We start from the raw sequence: 17,405 nt of genomic DNA on the forward strand, positions 1-17,405 counted from the left end.
CCCCCCCATACATCAAGGTCCCCAGAGAGCCCCCCCATACATCAAGGTCCCCAGAGAGCCCCCCCATACATCAAGGTCTCCAGAGAGCCCCCCCATACATCAAGGTCTCCAGAGAGCCCCACATACATCAGGGTCAACTCCCCAGAGAGCCCCCCTATACATCAGGGTCCCAGAGAGCCCCCCATAGATCTGGGTCCCCAGAAAGCCCCCCAAAGATCTGGGTCCCCAGAGAGCCCCCCCATACATCAGGGTCCCCAGAGAGCCCCCCCATACATCAGGGTCTCCAGAGAGCCCCCCCAAACATCAGGGTCCCCAGAGAGCCTCGTCCTTACATTAGGGTCCCCAGAGAGCCTCGTCCTTACATCAGGGTCCCCAGAGAGCCCCCCATACATCAGGGTCCCCAGAGAGCCTCCCCCCATACATCAGGGTCCCCAGAGAGCCTTCCCCCATACATCAGGGTCCCCAGAGAGCCTCGTCCTTACATTAGGGTCCCCAGAGAGCCTCCTCCTTACATCAGGGTCCCCAGAGAGCCTCCCCCCATACATCAGGGTCCCCAGAGAGCCCCCCCATACATCAGGGTCCCCAGAGAGCCCCCCCCATACATCAGGGTCCCCAGAGAGCCCCCCATAAATCAGGGTCCCCAGAGAGCCTCCCATACATCAGGGTCCCCAGAGAGCCCCCCATACATCAGGGTCCCCAGAGAGCCCCCCCATACATCAGGGTCCCCAGAGAGCCCCCCCATACATCAGGGTCCCCAGAGAGCCCCCCGTACATCAGGGTCCCCAGAGAGCCCCCCCCATACATCAGGGTCCCCAGAGAGCCCCCCATACATCAGGGTCCCCAGAGAGCCCCCCATACATCAGGGTCCCCAGAGAGCCCCCATACATCAGGGTCCCCAGAGAGCCCCCCCATACATCAGGGTCCCCAGAGAGCCCCCCATACATCAGGGTCCCCAGAGAGCCCCCCCATACATCAGGGTCCCCAGAGAGCCCCCCATACATCAGGGTCCCCAGAGAGCCCCCCCCATACATCAGGGTCCCTAGAGAGCCCCCCATACATCAGGGTCCCCAGAGAGCCCCCCATACATCAGGGTCCCTAGAGAGCCCCCCATACATCAGGGTCCCCAGAGAGCCCCCCATACATCAGGGTCCCCAGAGAGCCCCCCCCCATACATCAGGGTCCCCAGAGAACCCCCCATACATCAGGGTCCCCAGAGAACCCCCCATACATCAGGGTCCCCAGAGAGCCCCCCATACATCAGGGTCCCCAGAGAGCCCCCCATACATCAGGGTCCCCAGCGAGCCCCCCATACATCAGGGTCCCCAGAGAGCCCCCCCCCATACATCAGGGTCCCTAGAGAGCCCCCCATACATCAGGGTCCCCAGAGAGCCCCCCATACATCAGGGTCCCTAGAGAGCCCCCCATACATCAGGGTCCCCAGAGAGCCCCCCATACATCAGGGTCCCTAGAGAGCCCCCCATACATCAGGGTCCCCAGAGAGCCCCCCATACATCAGGGTCCCCAGAGAGCCCCCCCCATACATCAGGGTCCCCAGAGAACCCCCCATACATCAGGGTCCCCAGACTTAACCCCCCCAGAGGTTCCCCTGTACCTGGCTGTGCACCTCCAACCCAAGGGGGAGGTGGGAGGTGGCGATCGGCAGTTCTATGGTGCCTGTGGATCTCACTGGGGCTTGTAGTCCTCCTTCTGATTCTGTACAGTGGATAGGGGAGGGGCCTCTGACCCGGGCAGCAGTCGGCAACAGCGTACAAGCAGAGAGTGAAACTTGTAGCTGCCCGGGTCAGAGGCCCCTCCCCTTTCCACTCTACAATCTGGAGGAGAAATACAAGTCCCCGGGAGATGCTGCGAGCACCATAGAGCTGCTGATCGCCGCCTCCCACTCCCCTCACTGCATCCCAAACTGAAAGAGGAGATGCCCGCCCCATCCCCCCGCACCCCCCCCCCCCGGCAGTCGGCAGAACGGCTCCACCGCAGCACGCCCAGCAGCATACCCCTAGATCCGACAAGCATGTCTCCCGGGCCCCCTACTGGCTGCGGGCCCTCGGTCGGCGTCCGATCGACCGAATGGTCAGTCCGCCCCTGACCCCACGGGACTGTTGTTTTGGGGCATAGAGAAATATAACAGATCGTGGAGAGGGGATCATAAAATTAGAGCACTTAGTCAGAACGAGTCGAAGTGGATACATAAAATTAGAACATTGGCACCCGAAGGGTTAAACATAGAATTTGACTTAAACTGTTTTATAAGTGATTTTTAACCATTTTATACTGATTCATTTTAACCCACTATATCATTTCCGGTGTGCCATATGTTGCTGTTATCATTTGTCCAATCCATTTGTATAGGGGGTTTTTTAACCATAATTTTTTGGAAAAATATTTTTTAAAATATATTTTTTAATATTTCTTATAATATATATTTTTTATCAACACATATATAGTCTCATACAGATATATGCCCACACATATGTACCTATATATATAGTATTGGCTACCTACCTAGTTTAATCATTCAGTGTTTTTAATTATTTTTATGGTTGAATCACTAGTGGCTATATAATAAAGCTCGGGGTTTTATATATTACATTTTTTCTTTAGGTATCTACCTTTTATTTATTTATTTTTACACAATGGGGATCACCATTATTGTTCTACTTGTTTGAACTTGTATACATGATCGCAAGATGAGCGTTCATGGATCCATCTACACTACATCAGACATCCAGCAGATTTTCCTATAGTTCAAACACCTTGGCTTCCCCTTTTTTTACTTTTTTTACTCTTTTGTTTGTATACAAGGAAACTTTATTAATACACTACCAGCGCGACCATCCTCCGCAAAATGGCCGCTGTACTGATACACATCCTGTCCACAACAAAATGGCGATCTGTTTACTTCCTGTCCGAATGATATAAATACACAATGGCAATAGCCAATCCGGTGCCCTGAGGAAGTCATGTGACATGACGTAACGCGTAGGACGTGACCGGATACACAACACACGCGGACCAGAAGTGACATAGCGGGGATTGTAACCACGCTGTTTCCCACTGCTGCCCAGCGCATTGTTTCATTCTCAATGTAAGCAGTTATTATTTTTTAATAAAATCTTTGGTTATACGTTATCACACCATTGGAGTCCCCTCCTTTTTGATTATTCCCCATGTGGAGCCCATTCATTGGAGGGAACACCGCCGATCGCCTACCCATAGGCATACCGAAGTGTCAGCATTGATCCGGGCGGAAAGAGTACAACATCCGACGGATTCTAACAGGCACTTTTATTGTGTCATCAAGGTGAGAGTTCTGGGAGCCCCGAGTGGGGATCCAACACCACGAAAGTCACCAGATCTTCTATCAACGCACTTGCACTTTGTTCAGTCACTTTATATTTATGCATCAGTCACTTCACCTTATGTACCACCACTGAAGTCACTGTAGATGTTTGTATGCTATATTTTACTTAGAGTATTATCTTTTATTGATTCACATATTGATATCACCTATTGTTCACTTTTTATTAGTGGAGAGGTTTTGCGCAGAATCACAGACACATTTAATTGTTGTGCAATTTTTAGATTTTAGGTAGTGGAGTGGTGTTCACTATTTGATTTTGCAGCATTACACAGAATATTCCTTAATCACTTTAGTAGCGCAGAAGTCCATCGCAAGATACCCCACATAGTGTCTTGTGTTATTGAAGCTGTGGCAAGCAGAAGATTTTCGGTATAGCAGAACACTAAAAAAAAAAAGAATACCTCCTGGAACCAGAGAGAGGACATCAGTCGCTAATACGGAACAAGATATGTAAAGTTTAAACTTCATTTCCTTGCTTTCAAATTCAGAAGTAATTGGAATCTTAAGAAGCAGCCCAGAGATTGACTGATTGGTCATGCACACTTCTACTTGTGTCATTTATTAAACTCTGTCCAGGAGGAATAAGCAGTGCTTAGTGCCTTTATTAGAGATGATTGAGATATCCTTCTTGTACTCTGAATTATGTTAGTTGATTCATACAGCATTTTTCTTTTGTGATTGTCTATTACTAATATTCCTCCCCTAAAGTTATAATTTAACCCCTTCCTGCCCCCTCCCAGCAGCCCTTTTACCCCGGGTCCTAATGTCGGGAGGTGGAGAGGATTTCTCGATCACTGTGATTGTATATCACAGTGGTCACATGATTGGGAGCCCATCCCACTGGCTCTCGATCATAATCAGAGATATCCTTGACAGCTCAGTCACTGTGCTGGGAGTGCGCTCTCAACACAGAAACTTCAGCCATCATGTCCAAGGGTTCATGCATCAGCCATCATGCATCCATATGGGTGGCTTGTTGGTGTTTAGATGGCTCCTGCCCTAATACACACAGTCGTTTAAAGTGGTTGTAAACCCTTACTAAGTGAAGTTAAGTTGTAAACCCTTACCAAGTGAAGTGACTGGCCTCAGTTGATACACAGAGATGAAACAAATCCTCCTACATAAGTTGTACCTCTTTACCTGTAGCCCTCTCTTCTCTACATCCTCCTAAAGCACACATTTTACACAGCACTCCTTAGCTGCAGAAGGCAGGGGACGGGTATCCGATGTCACACTTTGCACAGCATAGAGCAGAGAGGTGAGTGTAATCTGAGACTTGAGTGGAGGGAATGGGCACACTCTCCTCTACACAATCATATAGGGAAAAATGCACAGCTGAGGTTGCCAGTCATCTGCTGTGTGCTGGATGGGAGCGGGGTTGTCTACCGGGATTCTGTGGTGTTGGCATAGAGGCATAGACTGTTAGGAGTGACTTATGCAGATTACAGGAGAGGAATGGAGAAGAGACAGAAATCTCATTGGGTGCAGCAAGTACACACTATGTAAGCATACGCTTTATTCATTTTAGAAGTTTACAATTACTTTAAAGCGGTAGTAAAGCCCGCTTGGTAGTTTTTACCTACAAGTAAGCTATAATAAGGCTCACGTATAGGTAAAATGAATATCCCCTGAACGTGCACCATTTAGGAGATATTCACCCTGGATACAGTCAGGGCTCCTCCCACGCGCATGTGTGGGAGTGACGTCATCGTGGCTCCGGCCACTAACATAGCCGGAGCGCGGAAACACAGAAGAAGGACCCGGGGGGAAGACGTCAGCCCTCTCAGAGGTGACAGCGCGCATGTCAGTAAATAATAAGTTCAGCTATGTGATTTAAGGTTCAGCCCAGATGCAGACCTTTGCTGGTAATGCACCTTAATGTGTGCTATATCGCACATTAACATGAATTTCAGTAAGGCAACCCATAACTGATTGGGCTGCCAATGCACATTTTAACTCGCATACACTCTCTTTTTGACCAGAAGAAATATTATTCATTCTGTTCAGCCAGTCCTTTGACTCATGCACCACTGATAGCGCATAGTCAGTTGGGTGCTACCATTATTTATCACCAGAGCTTTTCAGCTTCCTGTGTCTAGTGCCTTCAGGTTGCATTATACAGTATGTGTATAATGTGGTGGCTGCTTTCCCTTTCTTTTCTTTTTTTTTCTTTTTTTTTTTCACCAGGATGTAGTGCATTGGCATGGAACAATATAGTCTAGATCGGGAACGTCCCGACGACGGTGGCTACATTACACATGAAGTGAGACCATGTAGCCCCCCTAAACAAGGCAATGAGATGAGCAGAATTTTTACATACCGTATATTTTTATTCATATAAAGTCCCACATTGCCGTTTTTAGACATCATTTATGAAAGTTTGGGTTTAAAAATTCAATTTTTTTTTTATTGGGTTTAGTGGCGCTTGGATGCAGCACCACCACAAGGGAGGACTTTACATTTTTCAGGAGTTGGGCTTTAAGGAACATGTCTCATTCTGAAACTGTGTGTATTTCTATGTGTATTAGGAAATGTTGTGAGTTATTATCTATTATACTTGCAGGAAAGTATTTTTAACCATTAATTTTATTTGCAGGAAGTTATAGAAGCTATTGCAGAGTGTGCGTTTAAGACCTCGCCATTCCCAATTCTGCTCTCTTTTGAAAATCATGTGGACTCGTAAGTAGTAAGATTTGTTTTAGATTCTATTCAGATTGATATATAACTAAGTCTATAAATCTTGAGTATAAAAAAATGAAATATATTATATTATATGTATGCAAATAGGCCCCCCCAGCTAAGCTTAGCTGGGACCACAGTGTCTCCTCCCAGGCTTCAGCCCCAGGGGGCATAGCCCCTGAACAGGGGGTCTCTTCCTGCAGAACTGGACCCAGGAACACTGCCCCTGCTGCTCAGGCCTCAGACTATTAATGGGCCCTCTCACCACCATCTGGGCATCCGGAGATCCAGCCACCCGGAGTTCCATAAATATTCAGGCTGTAGACCAGTGGCGGCCCATCCATTAGGGGAGCCGCCCCCTTAAAACATGTGCCCGGCCCCTAATCTACATGCAGGGTGTCGGAAGCATAGATTCCGATGGGTTTTTTTTTTTGTTTTTTTTTAGAAGCACATGATTAGAGCCTGAGGCTCTAATTGGCTTCTAAAAGCGTGAGCTGTGCACCCTGAGCACACCTAGTGGTGTGACATTAGCGAATTAATATTCGCTAATGTCTTCCTGTTTCTCCTTCCGGCCAATCATGAAGCGGGTCCTGAGTCCCGATTCCTAATTGGCTGGCAGTAGAAGCAACCAACAGGACTCAGGAGGAGATGCAGGGGGAGAAGCCAGCACCTGGATGGGGTAAATGCGTTGGCTGGCGGATGATGGGCAATCGATTGAGCGCCGGGGGGGCGGCGAGCACCAGGGTGGGTGGGTTATGTGTCTGGCTGGCTGGCGGGGGGGTGGCTGGCTGGTTGGCTGGGGGGCCGCAGCCCCCCCCCCAAGAAAATTGAGCACCAGCCGCCACTGCTGTAGACTCTGTCCTTTCCCCCACTATTTTCTAGAAATCTCTGGAAGACAAGAGGAAGTAACAGAGCAGCAGCCTGTAAAACACTGAGCAGCCCTAGTAATCCACCCCTGCTCCTCTGATTACAGTGGAGCTAAACTAATTTTGCCTAGCAGCCTACTCTAAACAAGGAGGGTCCTACACTTATAATGGCATCCAGGGTATGCAAAGTATTTGAGTCAGTGTTCAGGATGAGTCAGATGTCTCATTGGTGTGCTTGTTAGACCCTGTGTGCTCCTCAATGAACACCAGCTAATCTGTCTACATCCCAAGTTATTACAGATGAGTAAAAGTCTCACTTAGCCTTTTGGAAACAAGATGTGTGTACTTCAAACTTCAAAATCCAAAAAAAAGGATGTCCTGCGTATGCGCAGATGTGCCACAGGTCTCTGCCAAGTCCTAAAGATCTGGAGACCTGCTACAATAAAATGAATGGGCTGTTCTACACGCAAAGTGTGGAAACGAGAGTCACATCTGTGTGAACCTAGCCTAAGGTTTTAAAATGTATCCTTCTGAAACATACAGCCCTGCATCGCAGACAGGAAAATATTTCTCATGGTCTATCACAGTGGTCTCCAAACTGCAGCCCGCAGGCCAGATGTGGCCCTTTGCTTACCTTTAGCCGGCCCTTGGGGCTCTGTTAATTTTTTCCATGATCACCAATAAGGAGTCACCATTCCTCCCACTGACACCAACACCGGGGCACTATTTCTTCCATGGACACCAGTGATGGGGCACTATTCCTTCCACTGACCAAGGCTGCTATGTAAGTTTTACTCCCACTGACCCCGGGGCTTGAGACATGGTCTACCTCCACTGATGTTGGGGTATTTTCTGCTCTTATTGGCTACAGTCCGCCCCCCCGCCCCAAAGTCTGAAGGACACTAAAGTCCTTTGTTTATAAAGTTTGGAGACCCCTGCTCTATCAAAAGACCCATGTGCGTTATTGGCATCGGTATTCTGGAACATTCTCAGTTTCAATGAACTTTGAATGGATTCGGCATGTTTCATTGAAGCTCACACATATGGACCGGGCCTCGCGGAACGTGAGGCTTTTTCTTTGAGAGAGTAAAAATAAAAAGGTTCTGACACTTTGAAAAGAACAAAGTGCGGTCTTCAAAGACGGCAATTTTCCAGGTAGATGTCTCGGGAATCTGTGTCATTGCAAAGCTTACTCTGCTATTCAGAAGATGGAAGAAGCTTTCGGGGAATAAATAGAAAGGTTAACTCAGGAAAATGTTACAATGATAAAACAAAATTCTTATTTATCAGAGCTTTATCTGGAATGTGAGATCAGAGCATACAGTACATTGTTGTCCTAAGGTGTGTTTGTGAGTTTCTTGAGAATTACGAGAATGTCTGATGTCTGGACTGAATTAACGTGTCAACTGTGTCGTAAATTCCATATGTCAGATAAAGCTGGCCTCCCCCTCCCCCTTAATAAACTTGACTACCGAAATACATACTGTACTATTCCCTAAAACTAAAAAAGTTAGCAGTACTTACCTGCATCCTCCTTCCCCATTCTGAGCACTTTGGGGGGGATTTACTAAAACAGAAGTATACAGAATCTGGTGCAGCTGTGCATCAGTGGTGGCTGGTGGGTTTTTTTGGGGGGGGCGGCAAACAACCCCCCCTCTGGGCCGCCGGTGGAGCGACACTAGCACAACTACCCCTGCCCCCCCCCCTTGGCGCGGCACTAACACCCCCAGCAAACCCCCCCACCCGCTGCCTGCCGGTCAGTCCTTAGCCTGGAGGCGGGTGGTGAGAGCGGCAGTCGGGTCTTTATGGAGCACGGTCGCCCCTGTCCTTAAGCGTGGCGGGTTCGGGTAAAGCTGCTCCGGTGTTCTCTCATGGAACAGCTTCCGCGGTGCGTCTCCTCCCTGCTCCTACCGGCGCTAAGCGTCCAATAGGATTGCTTGACATTTTGGCCAATCGGGAAATGGGTTTCCTACCTGCTTCCCGAATGGCCGGTGCGGAGGATCAGTGTTGCAATGGCGAATATTAATTGGCTGTTGCAACACACCTTGGTGGGATCGAAGCGCATTCTCTGTGCCTCTAGCCCACCTTACTTTGAAGCCTATTAGAGTCCCTGGCTCTAATCAGGTGCTTAAAAAAAAAACCCCGCTGCTGTAATTCGTGCACACGGCATCCTGAAAGGGGCTGGACGCATGAATAGGGGGGTGGCCGCGGCTGCCATGGATAGATTCATGCTATGCATGAATCTATCCATTGCATATAGGGGGGTGGCGTGGAGAGAAGGGGTGGCGCCCCTAATGGACTGCTGTGCATTGTAACTAGGAATGGGCGAACGGTTCAGCCCAAGCATAAGTTCAGGCCGAACTATGGTTGTTTGGAAATTTGGCGAACAACGAACATTATGCGGTGTTCGCGGCAAATTCGAAAGCCGCGGAACCCCGTTAAAGTCTATGGGACACCAACATGAAAAACCAAAAGTGCTCATTTTAAAGGCTTATATGCAAGTTATTGTCATAAAAAGTGTTTGGGGACCCGGGTCCTGCCCCAGGGGACATGTATCAATGCAAAAATAAGTTTTAAAAACTGATGTTTTTTTCAGGAGCAGTGATTTTAATAATGCTTAAAGTGAAACAATAAAAATGAAATATTCCTTTAAATATCGTGCCTAGGGGTGTTTATAGTATGCCTGTAAAGTGGCGCGATTTTCCCGTGTTTAGAACAGTCTGAGAGCAAAATTACATTTCTAAAGGAAAAAAAATCATTCAAAACTGCTTGTGGCTGTAATGAATTGTCGGGTCCCGGCAATATAGATGAAAATCATTAAGAAAAACGGCATGGGTCCCCCCCTCCCAGTCCATTACCAGGCCCTTCAGGTCTGGTATGGATTTTAAGGGGAACCCTGCACCAAATGTAAAAAAAAAATGGTCCCCCCCAAAATCCATACCAGACCCTTATCGGATCATGCAACCTGGCAGGCCACAGGAAAAGAGGGGGAGACGAGAGAGTGCCCCCCCAAACCATACCAGGCCACATGCCCTCAACATGGGGAGGATGCTTTGAGGTCCCCAAAGCACCTTGTCCCCATGTTGATGGGGTCAAGGGCCTCATCCCCACAACCCTTGCCCGGTGGTTGTGGGGGTCTGCGGGCGGGGGGGCTTATCGTAATCTGGAAGCCCCCTTTAGCAAGGGGACCCCCAGATCCTGGCCTCCCCCCATGTGAATTGGTAACGGAGTACATTGTACCCCTACCATTTCACAAAAAAAAGTGTCAAAAATAGTAAAAAAAAGGAGACACTTTGGGACAAGTCCTTTATTAAAAAATAAAAAATGTCCCGCAATGTAGATCCGTCTCACGCCGCCCGATGGACCGAAAAAAGAAAAAAGAAAAAACAGCAACATCTCCGCCTCCATGGGGGGCTCCCACCGAGTGACACTTCTTCTCGATGACAGCTGTTATATAGCTGAGGGCGGAACCACCGGTGTCGTAAACGGGCGACCCCGCCTTCCTCTGACGTCACGTGCAGTCACTGTAGATCTAAGGGGGGCATGCAAGGAAAATTTAAAAAACAGCATTTTTGCTTTCGCATGCTTGGATGATAGAAATCAGCAATCCCCTCTTCTCAGATCTTCCCATCAGATCTACAGCGACTGCACATCCAAGTGCACTTGTAGTGCACAGTGGATTTGCCTTTAGTAAATCAAACCCCCTGTGCTCATGCATGCATAGTAAAAGTGATCGGGAGGTTCTGTAGCTACACAGATCACTTTTACACAAACCCCGGGAGATTGCTAAACAATGCAGAAAAAGCTCACAACTGCTCCTTTAGCTGTGAGCTTGTTTCAACTTGTTCAGGTTTTGGACGTACTGGAATACATCCAATACACTGGACCAGGGGCGTAACTACCAACATAGCGACCCATGCGGGTGCTATGGGGCCCGCAGCCAAGTGGGGCCCAGTGAGGATGAGAGCATCGCACAGTCTCCCAGCCAGGGGAAGAGAGAGGAGAGGAAGAGGCAAGCTGTGACCTGTGCCCAATGCAGCGTTGCCTGTGCCCAATACAGCCTGGTCTGCCTGTGCCCCATACAGCCTTACCTGTGCAGAGGTAGAGGCAAGCCACCCGGATCAGCAGAGAGCTGAATTGCCCGATGTAATAGCTTTCATTAGAACTTCCAGTGTTCCCGGGGCTCACGTCACATAGCTCCACCTCTTGGCCCGACGCCTTTGATAGACAGAACGCCAATAAAATGCGGGACGTGTGACGTCATCAAAGGCCTCAGGCCAAGAGGTGGGGCTATGTGACGATGAGCCCCGGGAAGACGGGAAATTCTAATGAAAGCTATTACAGCAGGCAATCCCGCTCTCTGCTGATCCGGGTGGCTTGCCTCTTCCTCTGCACAAGTGAGGCTGTATGGGGCACAGGCAGACCAGGCTGTATTGGGCACAGGCAAGGCTGTATTGGGCACAGGTCATGCTGCATTGGGCACAGGTCACGCTGCATGGGGCACAGGTCATGCTGCATGGGGCACAGGTCACGTTGTATGGGGCACAGGTCACGCTGTATGGGGCACAGGTCACGCTGCATTGGGCACAGGTCACGCTGCATTGGGCACAGGTCACGCTGTATGGGGCACAGGTCACGCTACATTGGGCACAGGTCACGCTGTATGGGGCACAGGTCACGCTGCATGGGGCACAGGTCACGCTGTATGGGGCACGGGTCACATTGTATGGGGCACAGGTCATGCTGCATTGGGCACAGGTCACGCTGTATGGGGCACAGGTTACGCTGCATGGGTCACAGGTCACACTGCATTGGGCACAGGTCACGCTGCATTGGGCACAGGCAATGCTGTATGGGGCACAGGTCATGCTGCATTGGGCACAGGTCACGCTGCATGGGGCACAGGTCACACTGCACGGGGCACAGGTCACGTTGTATGGGGCACAGGTCACGCTGTATGGGGCACAGGTCACGCTGCATTGGGCACAGGTCATGCTGCATTGGGCACAGGTCACGCTGTATGGGGCACAGGTCACGCTACATTGGGCACAGGTCACGCTGTATGGGGCACAGGTCACGCTGCATGGGGCACAGGTCACGCTGTATGGGGCACAGGTCACGCTGTATGGTGCACGGGTCACATTGTATGGGGCACAGGTCATGCTGCATTGGGCACAGGTCACGCTGTATGGGGCACAGGTTACGCTGCATGGGGCACAGGTTACGCTGCATTGGGCACAGGTCATGCTGCATTGGGCACAGGTCACGCTGTATGGGGCACAGGTCACGCTGCATTGGGCACAGGTCACGCTGCATTGGGCACAGGTCACGCTGTATGGGGCACAGGTCACGCTACATTGGGCACAGGTCACGCTGTATGGGGCACAGGTCAAGCTGCATGGGGCACAGGTCACGCTGTATGGGGCACAGGTCACGCTGTATGGGGCACGGGTCACATTGTATGGGGCACAGGTCACGCTGCATTGGGCACAGGTCATGCTGTATGGGGCACAGGTTACGCTGCATTGGGCACAGGTCACGCTGTATGGGGCACAGGTCACGCTGCATGGGGCACAGGTCACGCTGCATGGGGCACAGGTCACGCTGTATGGGGCACAGGTCACGCTGTATGGGGCACAGGTCACGCTGTATGGGGCACGGGTCACATTTTATGGGGCACAGGTCACGCTGCATTGGGCACAGGTCACGCTGTATGGGGCACAGGTTACGCTGCATTGGGCACAGGTCACGCTGTATGGGGCACAGGTCACGCATGCTCCCATTTTTGTGAAAACAGTTTTGGGGATGGCCCCTTCTTGTTTCAACATGACCGCGCACCAGTGCACAAAGCAAGGTCCATAAAGACATGGATGAGCGAGTTTGAGGTGGAGAAACTTGACTAGCCTGCACAGTGTCCTGACCTCAACCCGATAGAACACCTTTGGGATGAATTAGAACGCAGACTGCGGGCCAGGCCTTCTCATCCAACATCAGTGCCTGACCTCACAAATGGGCTTCTGGAAGAATGGTCAAACACTCCCATAGACACACTCCTAAACCTTGTGGACAGCCTTCCCAGAAGAGTTGAAGCTGTTATAGCTGCAAAGGGTGGGCCAACTCAATATTGAACCCTACGGACTAAGACTGGGATGCTATTAAAGTTCATGTGTGTGTAAAGGCAGGCGTCTCAATACTTTTGGTAATATAGTGTATGTATTAATCCATGGCAACCAGTCAAATGATTGGAGAGTGAATTCTGGTGTTTTTCCTTGGGTTGCAGTCTTCTGTACTTACCCATTGACTTATTAAATGAACTGGATATTTATATTTATTTTGATTTTCTATTCTGATGATCACCCATCTGTTCTCTCAACCCCCCAATGGGACGACCTGTCTGTTCATTAATGTTAGCTTTATACAGCAGAGCGTTGCCAAAAGAAAACTAGGTTACTTCCTCCGCTTGTTCTCTGGAGAGTCTGAGCTCATTTCAGGAGGACGGAGCACAGAAGAGGCAGCAGGAGAGGACTTGAGGGCCCACTAAGAATCTCTCCAGCATTGCACAATTACACCCATCCATCTGGACTCTCCTAGGAAGTCGGTTCAACAGCTACAGATAGTCAGAAGTCCCCCAAAGGATTTTGTCAGAATGACTTTGTGCAGCTGCCTAGCTCACAGTGTTGTGTGGTCAGCGGAAAGGACTCGGCATTCAGACACATGTTCCCCGGTCCCCCAAGCCAGAAAATGTCATCTCCTATGTAGAGCTGGCACTCTTCAGACAAGGGATTATGGGGCCCGCGGGAGGAAGCGATCATCGTCAACGGCCTGTTTTGTGTCTGATATGACAGAATAAAACTCATCAAGACCCTATTCTGCTTTCATACGTTTGCATGTTTGGAAAATAATTTTATCGGAAACTTGAATGTCCTCTAAGATGAAGATGAACAAGCTGATCGAAAAGATAAGTACAATTGATAGGTTAGATAGATGCAATACCATTGTTCATTCTTAAAGATCTGCAATCCTTTCTGTGACAGATGTCATCTGCACGTGCAGACGTGAGAATCTCCGTTCATTTCTATGACCCATCTCCCTCCGTCTCCTTATTTAGCTGGTTTGAAATTGGAAAAATAAATTATTGATTTTTTTTTTTTTAATGGTAATTTGAATGTGAAAGCCAATTGATAAAAATGCGGTTACTCCTTAAAATGCCGCCAATTACTGTGAGGTCCAGTGGAGCGTCTTTTGCGTAGAGCATGAAATTACTAATCAGAGTTCATGCACACGGGCCATTTGATTTTCTCCTCTGAACACCTTTTACTCCTGGCGAAAAAAAAAAAAAAAACAGCTTAAAAAAAACGTGCCTGAACCCTGGCGCTTACTGCTACGACTTGCTGCAGCGTGCGGCACAGAAAGATGCATGGCAAGTCAAAACACAGTCATTTCAAGGGGAGATGTCTTAATTGCTGTGACTCAAGTCGCAGCAACAACAAAAAAAAAAATAGTTCCCGCATTACTTTTCTGCGTCTTTGGTGCGACATGAGTGCCGTAGACTGCAATGTTACAATCACAAAATTTGCGAGGAAGTTGTTTCTTTGTCTTATCTTTGCAGCTTTGGCTGAAACTTCAGAGGGTTTTGTAAATTCAATAATGTGGGTGATTCATTAATAGATATGGGTCGAACGACCCCCTGTTTGGTTCGCGGCAGAATTTTCGAACATCGCAAAAGTTTGGAACCAAAAAAGCCAGTTGAAGTCTATGGGACCCGCACTGGAAAAAATCAAAAGTGCTTATTTTGAAGGCTTATATGCAAGTAATTGGGCATACAATGGTTATGGGGGTCCGGGTACCACCCCAGGGGACATGTATCAATGAAAAAAACGTTTGTAAAAAACATCATTTTTAAATTAGCAGTGTTTTACTGATGCTTAAAGTGAAACCATAAAAATGAGAGATAACACAAAAAATTAAAAATTCCTTTAAATATAGTGCCTGGGGGGGTCTCCTTAGTCTGCCTGTAATATAGCACATCTGTACTGTGTATAGAAGCTGCTGCAGCACTAATGACATTTATGAAGCCAAAAAAAATGACATTTTCAATCCAAGCTTTCTTTATTTTATAAACGACGGCTTGGGGAGCCAGTTTGTATGATGAGGCAACAATTTAGCGCACAAATTAGAGATTCTTTGGATAAATTCTGGTGACTCTTTCTCAGACTTTGCATAGAAGTAACAGGTGCGGAAAATTTGGGCTTTGGATGTCGGTGGTGTCTTCACAAGAACTGGCCTTGCTGTCAAAAATTGAAATGATATGCACCTGTCAAACGAGTTCTGAAAAATTGGTCTTTGGGTCTTAATTGTGCCCATGAAACCTACAACAAAAAATGTCTTCCAGGTGAAATCAACACCCACAAAGCTAGGCAGCCTAGACAGTCTTTCAGAGATTCAAGATCCAGAAAGCACTTAAGCGGCGACATCGGCATCAGGGGCTTGATAGCTGCTGCTAATCCAGGACTGATTCATTTTGATAAATGTCAGATGGTCAACAGAGTATGTGGACAGATGAGCTCTGTTATCTGTCACAAAACCTCTGGAAGTACTAAATGCCCATCTGAAAGCACGCTGGATGCAGGATAGCCAAGCAGCTCAATTGCATACTGGGCAAGTTCTGGCCAGTGGTCTATTCTCATGACCCAGTAACCCACTGGATCCATGTCTGATTTCGCTCCTAAATATTCTCCCACCATATGCTGTTAATGGGATGTGAAAGCTGACAGCCCTGGACACCGAGGACTAAAACATTTTTAAAAGGCATCACTTCTCCACCACTCCCCTCTTAACCAATAGACAACATTTTAAACCAGACTGTAACCTACCAGAGCCGGCAAATGCGTTACATAAACTCCTCTTTAAGGTGTCCTCAAAAGATTTCATCTCCTAATGCCTCTGTGAGGACAGGAAGAGTTCAGAGACTTTCCCCTTGTAACGGTGGTCAAGGAGGTTTGCCAACCAACAGTGATCCTTCTCCTTGGTGCCACGCATTCTTGGGTCCTTTCACAGGCTTTGAAGAATGGCTTTGAAGAATGAGTTCCAGTATCTGGAACTGCCTCCTCCCAGCCACGTACTACTCCCAAGGGTTCTGGGGATGGAAAACCATCTGTTAAGGGTAGACCTATGTCTTGCTCTGCTTCAATGCCTCCAAAACTGCCAGAATCCACCTCCCTCTCCTCTTGTGTGTCTGTGGCGTGGCAAGAATGGTGTCTGCACTTAAAGGATAACCTCCGTCTGCTGAGTTGAATGATGCCCGGGACAAAGAAAATACTGCAAGGGACAATGCTGGAGCGAAGGTGAGTAATGCAGCCTCCCTGGAGTACCTATTGATATAAATATTTGAAGTTGGGCTTTAAAACACAAATCATAAAAAAAAAGCAAACAAAAGTGTGAATTATGAACATGTTGAAAAACACCAGTGTTGGCAACTGATGCGTTTCGGGGGATGCACTCCCCTCACTGAAGTATTCTGTACTTCATGCAGTGACCACAGCAATCTTTCAGGTTCTTCCATGGCATCTCTGCCATTCATGGAACACATTTTTTTTTTTTTATGAGCACAAGGCGCTCTCCAATTGGACAAGGTGCAGAGGAGGGGCAGTGATGTCACGATCCCCTACTTCTCCAATCAGAGAACACCTTGTATTAGTTGGATGAAATCTGTGGAAGCTGCTTATACAGAACCTAGAAGATTTCAGCAATCACACTATATGGTGCCGACTACTACAGTGATTGTTGGCTTCCCCAGAGGTCCGATATCTGATGGATACTTAAATCCAATGAATTAAAGTATATATGCAAAAAATAAAATGCCTTATGTAATAAAACAGGACTAACTGTATATAAACACAGGATACAATAACGTTCTAATTTCAAACAGTAAGAACAGAGTAATAATAATCTAACTGTTTTCCAGGCCGAAACAACAAGCAAAGATGGCAGAGTACTGCAAGCAAATATTTGGGGATGGACTTCTGATGGAACCACTAGAAAGGAATCCTGTAAGCTGATCCATTGTGTAATGTATACTGTAATGAAACGTTAGTTTATTATGTTGTTTATTTGAAATTGGTATGAATAAGCCCTGGTTCACACCAGTGCGACTTGCCATGTGACTTGAAAGTTTAATGTTGCATGACAAGTCGCACCCCATTTGCAGCAATGGAACCCTCCTAATGCCGCGTACATACGAGCGGATTGTCGCTCAAGCTTGCCTTGCATACACACGGTCACACAAAAGTTAGCGGACCTTTCGACCGTCAAGAACGCGGTGACATACAACATTTATGTTGAGCCGAAAAAATGAAGTTCAATGCTTCCGAGCATGCGTCGAATTGTTTCCGAGCATGCGTAGGAATTTTGCGCGTCGGCATTTATACAGACGATTGCATTTTCGGATAGGAACTTTTTCCGACTGAAAAATTGAGAACCTG

The 17,405-nt window shown here is 48.1% G+C and overlaps 1 protein-coding gene across 2 annotated transcripts in view; it reads left to right on the forward strand.

Moving 5' to 3' along the window:
* The window catches only part of PLCB1 (phospholipase C beta 1), an 887,199-nt gene that overhangs the window by 617,864 nt on the left and 251,930 nt on the right, over nucleotides 1-17,405 (forward strand). For both annotated transcript variants that reach the window (XM_073628625.1, XM_073628626.1), the window contains exons 12-13: nucleotides 5,976-6,058; nucleotides 16,889-16,973. In XM_073628625.1, the coding sequence (XP_073484726.1) occupies nucleotides 5,976-6,058; nucleotides 16,889-16,973 (168 nt within the window). The remainder of the gene's footprint in view (nucleotides 1-5,975; nucleotides 6,059-16,888; nucleotides 16,974-17,405) is intronic.

The sequence above is a fragment of the Aquarana catesbeiana genome, linkage group LG04 (assembly GCF_042186555.1).
Source record: "Aquarana catesbeiana isolate 2022-GZ linkage group LG04, ASM4218655v1, whole genome shotgun sequence".
Taxonomy (NCBI): domain Eukaryota; kingdom Metazoa; phylum Chordata; class Amphibia; order Anura; family Ranidae; genus Aquarana; species Aquarana catesbeiana.